Below are 13,550 nucleotides of genomic sequence, written 5' to 3'. Positions count from 1 at the left end.
TGAAAATTAGTGTATGAGTTGCTTAAAATTTACAAAAATTATTTATATAAACATTGATTCTTAAAAAAGAAGAAAAAAAATGATACTAATATAACAAGTGGGGTTACTTATAAACAATTCTACGAGAAATAACCTTAGTAAATTAAAGTAGCACATTGTCGTCATAGTAATTTTTTCTATCGATAAAAAAAAACATTCTTTTAAAAGTAAAGAGATAAAGAAAACTTGACATGCATGTCACATACATGTGATTGCGTTCCTTAAGCAATTTCTGATGATGACCGACGCCCTAATTTTAACAAGTAGATCCTTGAGCCTTACTTTGTTAACAACCCAAAAAGCATATTACATTATTACTATAATATTAATGTAGGTGCATTGACCTTTCTGCACCATGACAGACTCACACACATCATTCATTGTACATTACATAAATTTTAAACGTTTTCGGTATTGAAACTATTGCCACTTAGCATTAAATCTTATGGTTTCCGATGTAACCACTAAACCTACCTCCATCTTTTTATTTTTTTATAACTTCATAGTAAGTAATTTCTTAAAAATTGATTTCTACAATTAGAGGACAACAATAAATAAAAAATGTAATTAACATATTCATTTATATTAAAATAATTTTAAATTTTTAATATGATTTCTGTTAGGATTCATCCCAAGTCTCACATCTGTAAAATAAAGGAACATTTACTAGTTTACAAGGGTGTCCTCCATTCCATATAGTATGAGGTCTTTTAGGAAGGAGCCCAAAAACAAAATCGTGCGGGCCTAGCCCAAAGCGGACAATATCATACTATGGTGGAGAAACAGGTAGACTATCGGGCCCTACAAATAGTATCAAAGCCAACGGTTCGACTGGGTTTGATGCGGGAAGACCCTCAATGATGTGCCTCGCAATGAAACCATGCGAGCCTAGCCCAAAGCAGACAATATCATACTGTGGTGGAGAACTATCGGACCCTATAATTTCTACCATTATTTTTTCTCATTAATGGTAACTGTATAAAGTATTTAACAATTAGGTCGAGATAAAAATATAATTAGTTTAATCGATTCAAATCTAACCCAAATTTAAAAACCATAATAAAGCGAGCAAAATAAATAAACAAAAAATATTCCAAACTCCAATGAAGCTGATAACACATGGCATAACCATTGTTAGCGATTTGTATGAACTATGGCCCCTCAATCATAATGGTAATGTGGCAGTGAGAGCACAGAGGTGGCTATTCCATTTTTTAACTTATAATATTTTCTACCCTTAGACATAACACGAGTATACCATTTATTTTTATAAATATTAAAAGAATTAAAGGATCTTCCTTGCCCGATAAATTTGGACAGCCCCATATGGATACGACTGACCCACAAGGGTTTAGATTTTCTTTTTTGAGAAGACCAAGATTTTGTTTTTAATTTCAAGTTGAGTATGGCATTGAAACTTTCCAAGATTTGAATAATTAAACCCCTCTGCCATCCCAGTAAGTAGCATTAAGAGAGGATCAAGCACATTGCCACCCCTTAAGGACTTTATTTTGTTCAATTTCTAGGGACAATTGGGAACAGCAAAATCAACACGGTTTTATTTTAATTACTCCACAAAATCTTTGTATATACTTATCACATCCGTGTATATATAAGTTGGCAGATATTAATTAAAGTCAATTAATTCACAGTCTCATATTGTTGAAAGCATTTTGGCAGCATTAGGAGTGTAAGATTGAACGAATATCCAATCATCGACGACATGGTTGCCCTGCGAGATCAATTCATAAACGACAGATTCACCAATGATAGGACTGAACAAATTGCTTGACCTGACATGTCTATGTACCAAGGACACATAAACTAATTAATCATACCATAATTCATATGATAAACATAAATCGTATTCTTATTGTTTTGTTTTCATTCGAACGCACATGATTAGCGGTTAGTGCTGTTAAGTAAATTCATACTAGTATTCCCATAAACTTCCATTTAATTAATTATTGCATAACCTAAACTCACATGTGCATGACGGATAAAGGAACACAAGAATTAATTCCAAAAATCTAATGAGGACCATTAATCATTTAATATTGCTCAGAATGAGAGGCTTCTTAGGACGGCGAATGTGGCCACCATAATTAGGGCACATGCCATGACCCGTTAATGCTACGATCCCCACCAACCAATTATAATTAATCTCACACTACAAATAATGTGCCCTAACATTCTATATAGTTATTTATAACATCACAAAGCAATAAATTGTTGATATAAATGATACTAAAGTTGATTTTGTTAAATAATATTTTGAATTCAAATATAGCGGTACTTGGTTGGTTAAAAAGCAAAGCAAAACAAAACTAGATAAACTGTATAATAAGAATTATGATCTTGGCAATAATTAAAACCCATTATTTTGATTCCTCTTTTATTTTACAGTGACTATGGGATAAGCAATTAATAATTGAATCATTTATATATGTAGCAGAAAGTGTAGATAAGGTCCTGTCAAGTTGCTCTCAAGCATTATATGTGTGACAGTATTTCTGTGCCTATCCTTTTAAATGTACAAGTCCTGTCCTATATATATACATTCACCATAATATATGATGTAAACAAGGAACTGTTTTCTCCATCAAGTTCAAACTACACCACAGTAGGATGCAATCCCAACCAATTATGCCACATCAAAACGATGCATGTGTAGAATGTTTGTATGGGACTTTAATTTCTGATGATGATCATCATAATGTATCACAAGTGACACATGCTTCCCACAGGGGTGCGTGGTAGCTGAAGAAACACGTGGAGTCATTATTGAAGAACATATCGGAAGGTAGATAGAGAAATTCGCAACCTTAGCTTAAATTTCGGTTGGTGTATATATATATCAAATTGTAATTGGCATGCAATGTGGCTGCCTAAGGTACACGAATTAAATATCATGTGTTTTGATGTATGTTAATATAGATATGTCACTGTATGACATATTTTGATCTGGCTATATCTAAATATCCGAGAGAGAAGAAAGCCAAAAGGGTCCAATGTGTTTCTTAATTATTGTGATTTTCAATTCTCATGAAAAAACAGTACACAACATTTTCTGAACACTGGCAATGGTAAATAAGGGGGGCATCACAAATTTTCGGCTTCTTCTGTTGATTTTTCTTGAATTAAGAGGAAAATTATGAGGCTAGGATTTTAGAACTTGATTGAAAGAGATTGATGAAGCAACCTAACAAGTTTACATGTTGTCCTTTTGCACTGTTGTTGTTCTTGGTCACTTGAGCAAATTTATTGTGTTGTCATTTGAAACATGGACAAAAAATGGGCATGGTATCGGGGACTAGATATGATAACTTTTAACAATTGGTTCTAAGCACATGTATAATTTGTCGTCAGTAGATAAATAATTTGAAGTGACTAATTAATTGAAAGGCAGATACAACCATTTCAAACTTATGGGCCATTATTTTTCAGAAAATGAGAATGTAAAAGTCACGGTTACTAGATAAGCTAGCTGTTTGATCATCATTTCTCCTTCTGTGGTTCTATTGTTAGACAAATTATGTGGAATTTAATTTGTATTCTAATTACAAAGTGTCATAAGTTTTCTAGTTTTTATAATAATCATCTTAAAATTTATACTTAAAAGTATTTTTAAGTTGATTGTTAGTGTAAAAAAATTCATACCAATTGTGCATGGAACTTGAACTCAATTATGTATTAAGAGTGAAAAGTGGTTTCCTGCAAATAGAGAGAAAAGGAAGATTGTACCGAGGCTCTTAGTTGAGTTTGACAAGTCATTTTTATAGCTTATTTCATTAACATGTAAGTTTATTTGATCAAAACAGAGGCATTTTTTTTTTGGTAGTTAAAACAGAGGCATTTGATAAATGATAATATATTTTTTCATTATTTAAAGTAATATATGTGTTTATATATTATTTTCATCTTCATCATCATATGTTCCACTTGCCTATAGAACATTTTTTTATTCCATTTTCATCCTCAATCATTACGTTATTTGTTTACTAAAGTATTTGGTTTATATAAAAAAATAATAATAAGAGTCAAAATTAACTAACCTACCTACAACTATAATTACCTAAAAAAATATATACCAGAAAATAATCTATTTGTCGTCCAAAATTAGAATATTTAAGAGTTTTTTTCTCTCTAGGATCTTGTTTTATATTTAGTTATTGTGTCTTTATGTATCTCGAAAATTATGGGATCTCGTTAGAATTTTATCATATAATTGGGTAATATATTTAGATACTTAATTATGATCATTAATGATTATATTTTGGTATAGAATACGAATTTTAGTTGGTAAAATGCCAAGATGTTTTAGTAGTGATTGAGTCGTTGCCCAATAATTTGTCGTATAGGTGAAAGGATCAACAATATATTAAATTACAACTTGGTGTAATATATCTCGACATCTAGTTGAAATGGTGTAGTTGTCTACCAGCCTCAAACACAAAATATGTAGAGACTAACTCAAATTATACTCTCAAATAAAAGAACTCGACCTCATATTAGGATGATCATGTTACAAAACTAAAATAAAGGTTATATAATTAAAAAAAAATCATATACGCATATTCGTTATATTATTTTACATTTATCGACTAGTTTAATAATCAATATTATTAGATACTTCTAGTTTAATAAACTAACTTAGATAATTTAAACTAAAAAGAATATTTTTAAAATTTAAATTAGCATTTATATTTACGCCAACTAGCCCCCCATTACCTAGGATCTTAACAAGATCATCTAAGCACTTTTTCACGTGAAATAAACTTGTTAGTGGAAGTGTTTTTCTCTTTTTAGGGGCTTGAGTGGTGGGGAGGTTGTGATTTGCATTATATGATACTTAAAATTTAAGCTTTTATATCCGTGTCAACACCTAGCATTAAGACATTATGTTATTCTTTGCATAATTTATATGAGGATTTTGTTGTTAAAAATACTTTGTTTCCCACATTTACACAGTATCTATCTCTTTCTAAACAGGTCCATAGTGCTGTTATTAAATCATGGTGCTTTTGAATTAGTGGAAGGAAACAAAATCTTGTGTCATTAAGTCCACCCTATTAATCAAATTATAAGAGGAATATGAACATTGATCACCACTGAATTTATCACTCTGTATGGTTCTCAAGCATCTTCAAACTACTTTTTCTCTTTTTTGCTTGGCATCTTCAATTAATGGCATAATGGGGGAAATAGTTAACCACTTCTCACTTGAATTTTTCCGCTTCTCATTAATTGACATAACTTTAACTTCTTCATGCATGGAGGGTAATTAAATCACGTCATATTCATAATACAGGGGAAAAGCCCACTTACAATCTTATCTTGCCTGAATGTTCAAGAATCACTAATCATACAATATGACTTTACTACTTCACACTTTTTATTTTCTAGTTTCTTCAGCTATGTATGTAGTTGCAACTTCAATAGCTATGAGACATTAATGAGAACCTTAACCTATTAACCAAACCACATCAATGATACGTATCGTGTGAAGAACTCGTTAAGTTAGCAATAATTACAGAGATTAGTTTCTAGCTCAATAAGCTAAAAGATATTTATGACAGGACCAAAAATCACATAAAGGACACTACAATTATTCAAAATATCATCCACAAATTGATGTTTGGCTTCACAATTCTTGCTTATTTGGTACAGCAGGTGGTACCAAGGAAGAAAATCTGATCTTACAATCTTGAACATGATGAAGTGCATTTAGATGGTTCCTTTTTAAAATTTTTTGTTTTCACCTAATGAACAGAGTGATGCTGCGCATACAGGGTAAAATAATCACAGCAAGAAACTTACAAGTGTAACTTCATACGATTATATCATATCCGGGTAAGAATATTCTAAACAAGTGACATCCAACTTCAATAAATCAATAATTGATTCCCAACCTCACCAGTAGCTAGTACAGCTTTTCTCCACTATTAGGTAATGATTACAATTAATCCTTCTAACACTACTACTTTCATTTTAAGATTCTGGATTATATCTCTTACTTTTCTTTTAAGATTCTGGCCTTGGACTATTATATATATCTCTTAGACATTACTCCAAAGTCTCCTTTACTTTGAATGAACTAGTACATGTCAAATTACTGGAAAATAGTCTCGAAAGAAACATTTGGTGAAAAAACAATACACAGTATAAACAAACACAAATTTCCCGTTTCTGTATGGAATATAATATCTACCATTTCCCTCTCGATTCTATCTCTTAACAGCTATGCGCACTAATGTCAAAAGCTTTTTCATGTAAATGTTGTGTTTCCTTCGGAGGGAACGCCATCATATTGCCATTTAGCAGAGCATGATTAAATTCAAATAAATATTATAATCCATAGAATCTGGAAGAAATGACAAACTATCATCAGTGTACTTCTATAATTATTTAATACTTTTGGTCCATAATTAATCTTGCACTAACCTGGGAATATTTCAAATTCATCATGCATTACTAACAATGTTTAAACTAATAAATCGTAAAGTGCGATCAGTATTAACAACTTCAACGTTCAACAGTACTAATCAGAAGTCAAAAGAAACCGACAATAATGCTATTTCATACTGTACGAATGTAAATCTTGCAATAAGATGCATTAAATGTTTATTGAAAAAAATCTGCGACAAGGTGGCAGTGCACACCAACTCTAAGATTATTGCTTCTATCGCTGGTATTATACTTACTAGGATTTTACCTAGTATAGATTTAAGTTCATTTTGTTTTGGTCATTTATCATATACGTCATTTTGTTTGAATGATGTGAAATTCTAATTGTATTCCAACTAGATTCTTAAATTTCATGGCTGCCAAAAGAAACTAGATGTTCAATTAAAACAAACATATTTGGTTAAGTTTTCACAAAATCAACATATCTAGTGACGTATACTTTTAGTTTTCCCCCTTTTTTGATGGTTTGTCACGTACAGCTATTGGTTTTATTGTATAAAAACTAATATTTCATGATTGCTGTTTTCCTAATGAAGAATGAAAATTATGACAGCTACTATTGAATAGACTCTGCTATCTTAAAATGTAGATTTGAAACTAACTAATCCTTGAGATATTGCATGCTAACCCGAAGTTTGGATTGGAGTTTTCAACATGCACTTAATTCATTTGTTTTTATAAATATTGAACTTGTTATACCTGAATTGATTCATTTGATATCCAAGTGTTTTTCATATTTTGATAATCGATTTATGTAAAAAGTTCAAAGCCATGACATAAGAATACTTACACATGCCCCTAGACGTGGAAACCCCGATATAGATGGTCGTAAAGGCTTATAGCGAAGACGTCCATCAAATTTTAAGCATATATCATGTTTATGTAAGCTGAGAACCTTTCCTCGCTGCTTGATTCTTTGTTACCTGTTACCCCATTACTAGAATGCATTATGTTCATACAGGAACCATATTAAAGCAAGCTAGCTAGAGAGGCCACAGATCATGTTCCATATAACGTAGATACCAAGACAAGGAAGAATGAACAAAAAAAGAAATGAAAAGAACACTCAAGGACACTATTAATGGAGGTAAAGTAAATTTTTTTTGATATTTTGGCAATGAGATGAAGTTAAGAATTAAGCAACATAATTCAGTATGCTGGTGGCCATGGTTATAGATCGGGAAAAAATAGGGATGTTACACGACCATCATGCACCCCAAACTAGTTTGCTCAAATCAAATGACAAATGCAGTTTAGCGCAATATATTTGGACTACTTGAGTGATAATGAAATATGCAATTTTATCCCAGCAAGTAAACTCAAGGTTTCGTCTAATTCGGAACATCAAATTCTTAATATCTAGAGTGTAGAATAATCTACGATGATTAAACCTTCCCAGTCACATCCGATTTTGGGGAAAATCAGCTATATTTTGCAAACAAGCTATAATGATAAATGGTAAAAAAACTTGGATCACAACCTCCCATGTTAGTGTCAACCATTTGATTCACCATTCTCGACAATCCCAGAAACATAATCATGGTTTGCAATGATAGCTGCTTTTACAGGGCATCACATTGAGATTTTCTTTCCAGCTATGGAATTTATTTTATTTTATTTTATTTTTATAAAAATAAGCCTATAAGCTGTCACAACCCACATCCAATGGAAAGACCAAATTTTAATAATCCAACCCAGAGCATGGACAGACCTATTTTCACACCCTTAAGAGTGGACATGAAACAATGCCCGTTCAGGATTCAAGGGGTAAAATGAAAGATAAGAATGGGCCAGATATGCAAATCACAAATATAGTGTTAGAACCGTACGTTGGCTGTAACAGATTCAATTCATCCAAACAAACAGATTCCTATAATGATTACAGGCTCCACAAATACTAATCTTGCATTGTAGCTTTATATGGTATTATAGTGGTAACAAATTAACACAAGACCAAGACAAACTCATGGACTTAAAAAACATAAATAACATCGGAAGGGCATTTAACGACCATGCCAGGGAATTCAGTCATCATCCTCTGCTTTTTCCCACTCCGGATCGAGCACAAAAGTTTGATTAGACAAAAGGCTGTCCAGGGTATAACCCTAACTCCTGCTTTTGGACTTCTCCATGGCCCTGGGAGCTGAGGCAAGAAAATCTACGTCAGAAAACTGAGGCACATTAATTAGGAGTTACAAGATACAGAGTAGTATTAGCGTGGTTAATATTTAAATTGACGTCGGGTGACGAGATAGTCACTAACAAAATTCATGCAGTTCCCTCGAATGAAAATATCGTCTAAAATAAAACAATTTTAACAATTCTAAGAGAACAAAATTTTTTGTTCTCTTGTATTATTGATATATAATATATAATGTTTCAAATATTGCACGATATAGCATATATCGGTGTTTGTCTAGATTCAAGTGATCTCACACTAACATGTCAGGATCATAACGAGGCAGGTTATAGTTCTTAGACACGGTGACTGTCTCAAGTTAAGCAGGCCACAATCTATAATTAGTTCATGTGATAGCCTTCCGCATTAGGTATAATGAGTGACTATAAAATGAATCATCGCTGAGAATACATACCTAAGCCAATGGCATCAGAACCTTTCATAATTTTCAGCCTTTTGCAAGTGTCAATGAACATTCTGCAAAAAAAGTAGAAATGAGTTGAGTGGAAGGGGGAAGCTATCAAGCAAACCAGTAAGGACAAAGCAAAAATCACACCCCATTAATCATTCAGTTCATTTTCTTGGTACAAGCACCAAGTAATTAGCATTAACACGTGATGTCTACATACACAAGCACATTAACACAGGCCAACAGGTAATATAGCTGAATTAGACTTAAATATCCTATTCAAGAGCAAAAGCCATGGACATTATCAAGTTATTTGGTCTCATATCATTATTAGGTAATATAGCTGAATTAGAATTAAAATACTCTGATTGGGACTTGGATTCGTTATTTAAAAAATATGGGGATTAACTCCTCACAGCAGAGGGAAATCGTGTAATACCACAAAGTTGGAAAATAATAAAAACAGAACTAGATAGATGAAAAAGGAATGAGACACTACTGACTCAATGAGGGGTATGAATATGCTCCATCCCTTCCCAAAGGCCCCAAGTCCTCGATCAACCATTACAAACCCCTACTCTCCCCTCTCATCAAATTTATTGTCACTAACCAAATTCCCCCTTTCTCATTCACTTCCCACTACTATTCAGGCATTCTGTTGATAACCCTGTTTACCCACATCTTCAGTATTCCCCCCATTCTATCCTCCTTACCCACATATGCTAACCTCCATTTCAGCCTCATCTCCAGCATACACCATAGTAGCAGGGGTTCTACCATACTCAATAGAATTTCAAATCACTATAATAGAAGTTGCAACATGCTAAAATCATAAACACACATTTCAGTACTTTGTATTCTATTCACTTTTTAAATCTACTGCACTAGTTGAAATTTCTGGTGATTAACTGCAAAGAGACCTATATATAGTGCAAGCTAAATGTCTCGATTTCACATTATACTTTCCTTTCTGAAAAGATAAATGTTGTGGACAACTCAATGCCCATCCACACCTAGAGAGAGAAAGAAATAGAAGAGAAAAAAAAGCAATACATGTAATAAGTGATATGACGTGACAAGATAAATGGGGAGTATTAAACGGGTGTTTCTAACATTGGGGTGTCCATATATCAATGTTCTTAAAAGGACAACTTTCTGGTTAATTGGGTGTTACTGCACTCATAAACTATGCATAATTTTATGCCTCAGTCCATCAGACTTGTCAAAACAGCATATTTCACATTTAAAAAATGCTATGCAGTGTGCACAAACTAGTTGTTTAACAATAATTCTTGGCCATGCCTCAAAATTGCAAATGAAGAAACTGACTGCAATTTCATATAAATTAAAACTATTTTGTATCCTTAACATCCTGTAATCTCTTGTTATTAGAAATTTAGAAGAGTTAGTTTGGAGAAAAATTAATACAAGAGAGCAGTAGCAACTAATTCTTGCACTTGACATTTTATTATCATATTATGGATCAAACTTAGTTACCAAGTTTTATAGGTGATCGCAAAGTACAAAATGCCAAGCAAAAATCAGAAATTACTAACTTTTGAAATTACTTCAAAAATTAAAAGGTAATGTCAGAAAATGATGCATGGTTTGAAAAGCATATGATTAATCAATGGAACCACTGTTCAAGGAATAAACACAAGCAATTAATCATCAGAACCACAAATAGATATAGGTGCAGGACTCTTGCTCTTGTATACATTACCTTGATCCCCTCCTCAACCTCAAGCCCAGAATTTTCTAACACTAGTGACCAAAATAACCCCCAATTAATTTTTCAATTTCAAAATTGTTTGACTCTCGGCAATTAGCAACAAATTACATATCTGCTGATTAATAATGATTACACTTTACACCATTTTAGATTATATATTTGCTAAAGCACCTTTCTACATAATTTAATAATGATAAATGATTACACTTTACACCTTTACACTTCACACCTTTCTGAGAACCTTACATAATCTCAGAAACAACTATAGTTACTATTACAAGGAAATATAATCAAAAGACAAAAATGACCAAGCACATAGAGAATTAAAAGGAACTTACTCCCATGGTACATCTCCTACAAGCATCCAGTCTCCATCTTTATCCTCGTAAGTGAGGACATACTCTGAACCGTGCAGAAGATCTCTCAGCTTGCTCTCACTCAACATTTCTCTTCCAGGAGCTCCATGGGAACCACACTGACCTGGTTGTACACCAGTACCAAAGGCACATTTCATAATAACAAAATTAAAGTCACCATCAATATAAATATTAATATTAATTTAAAACAAATCATTAGTAAAAACCAATTCTACTGCTAAAGTAAAGAGTTGAAAAAACTCACCTAGGGTAAAACAGCTGAACATCTTCTCAAGGGCAGAAGATAGTTCCTGATATGTTGTATAACTTCTTAGATCTACCTTTCTAAGATAGGGAGCACCATCCATGCTGACCTTCACAAAGAGTGCACCAACACCTGGTTTACCATCCACTTCATCATTGTTCTTGTTGGAGGTTGTGGCCATCGAGTTTTTCCTAAATGATCTAATAGGAGGCCAACCAACAACCTGTGCCCTGCCATACAAGAGATTTTACTACATTAGCACATCTAGAAACATAGTGAAAATCTCGTTAATGTTGTCCAACTTCTGGTTTAATTACAGATTCTTAAGCTGGCAGATTTCACTTACTTAGAAGCCGGAGCACTGCCACTGACAGAAGCACCTGCATGGTTATGACTAGTTCCATTGTTAGTTTGACAAGGCCGTTCTTGCAACTTGTTTGGCATTTCTTTCATTGCAGAAGGCTGAGCTCCAGAAGGCCTAGGTGATAGCATTGTGCTCATCCCCGTACTACCAGTAAACTTCGCCTGCACGAAAGATTGTGAGGAATTAATTTCAGACACAGCAAAAGAAATCATTTCTCACAATATGGAGTACTTCAGGGTTCTCACCTGAGAAAACCCATCAATGGTATCAGCAAAACCTCTTTTGTTGCCCGAAACAACAGTTGTCCCTGTTTTCTGCAAAGAGCATATTCCGTCTTTAGTCGGAAGCAAAGGGAACAGTGGCTTCTCATCAAGCGCGGCTGAGCTTAAAGTGTAAAGATCCGGATCTCTAACAGGTGATTGGGATCCGGGAAGACCCAGCCTCAACTCTGTAGCCTTCAAATTCATGTTCTCCTTTTTCTCATCACACAAGCTTGGCACAGTAGAAGCACAGCTATCCACTGATGAGCAATCAGACAACCCTAAATAATTCCGTTCTTTCAATCCAGCCCCATTCTGAGAGAAACAGTCTAGGGATTGCGAAGAACCGGATGCTACGGTCGACGACCCTTTGCTCCGCCCGTCCTCCTCCGCAACCACCGCCGCCGGCGACATCACACTCCAAACACACAAACAAACCAAACTGCCACAAACAGAAACCGCAAAAGTCAAAACCACAGTCCACCTCACTTGTTACCAGCAACAAAAACGCTGTGCTAATAACAAAAAAAAAAAAAAAACAAAACAAAACTCATTGCATAGTGAAAATTTCCCAAATCATAATGATCACGCCTTTAGCGACAAACTTAATCAACAATTAATCACATAATACTGCTACAGAGCTAGAAATTGAAAATAATAACCTGCATGCGTTATACTATTGCAGAACTAACCTCAAAAATAAACAATCATAACGGGAACATGACATTAAGACACGTACACGACCTTGCGAGTTAGTAATTAAATTAACTAAAAACTTTTCAAAACAGCACGCGTTACTTTCTACTATTTCAGCTTCCTTCATAACCTCATGAATCTTCTTCCGCAAATAAATAAATAAACAAATAGAAAGCTGCAACAGCTAAATAGATCCACACTCACAAAATCGTTACTGAATTTTTTCCAAAAAAAAAAAAAAACAAGTGTACATTCTACCTGAAAGTGTGGAGAAAGAGAAACACGGAGTCGTAGAAGAAATGCTTGAAAAAGGGAGCAGTTAGGGGAAGGAGAAGAAGAATTTGTAGAACGCAAGGTTTTTGGTTTAGAGGAGAAAATGCAAAAGCGAGAAAGTGAAGCAGAGAGAAAGGAAAGTTTAAGGGCCTTCCATAAGCAGAAAGAAACAAAAGGTTTTTGAAGAGAGAAAGTGGATGAATGAACCAATAAAACGCAATAATAGTACGCGAGAGAGAGTGGCAAAATGGAAAATAAACGCCTCAGGCAGTGTCGTTTTGTTGATCATATGGATGGACTCGGGAACTCGCGTTGGACGGTTGCGATTGGTTCTGACGGAGAAATCAACACCGTCCGTTCTCTCGCTCTGTGGAGACAGAGACGCGAAATTAAATATCTTGTCGCTGTTAACAGGTGCTATGAATTATGGGTCTGACCCCCGTTCCGTTTTCGAATTTCGAAATCTCCTATTTACCCTTTTGTGTTTGTGACCCAAACTGTTAAGTAAC

General features: G+C 33.9%; 1 protein-coding gene across 2 annotated transcripts; it reads right to left on the bottom strand.

Moving 5' to 3' along the window:
• Positions 1-8,304: 8,304 nt before the first annotated feature.
• On the bottom strand, positions 8,305-13,242 carry LOC109800166 (auxin-responsive protein IAA8). 2 transcript variants are annotated; one of them, XM_020360896.3, is made up of 7 exons: positions 13,027-13,242; positions 12,058-12,514; positions 11,795-11,973; positions 11,449-11,678; positions 11,166-11,307; positions 9,102-9,163; positions 8,305-8,665 (listed from the first exon to the last, which is right to left on the bottom strand). In XM_020360896.3, exons 2-7 carry the CDS (start codon positions 12,484-12,486, stop codon positions 8,613-8,615), a joined length of 1,095 nt encoding a protein of 364 aa, XP_020216485.1. In that variant the 5' UTR covers positions 12,487-12,514; positions 13,027-13,242; the 3' UTR covers positions 8,305-8,612. The 2 variants fall into 2 exon arrangements, with proteins under 2 accessions (XP_020216485.1, XP_020216486.1); XM_020360897.3 differs by having other exon boundaries at positions 8,305-8,650; positions 13,027-13,241.
• Between the last annotated feature and the right edge of the window lie 308 nt (positions 13,243-13,550).

This window comes from Cajanus cajan, chromosome 11, assembly GCF_000230855.2.
Source record: "Cajanus cajan strain Asha chromosome 11, NIPB_CcT2T_4, whole genome shotgun sequence".
NCBI lineage: Eukaryota > Viridiplantae > Streptophyta > Magnoliopsida > Fabales > Fabaceae > Cajanus > Cajanus cajan.
The sequence above is the reverse complement of the archived record's forward strand: the minus strand, read 5'-3'. Positions and strand labels throughout refer to the sequence as shown.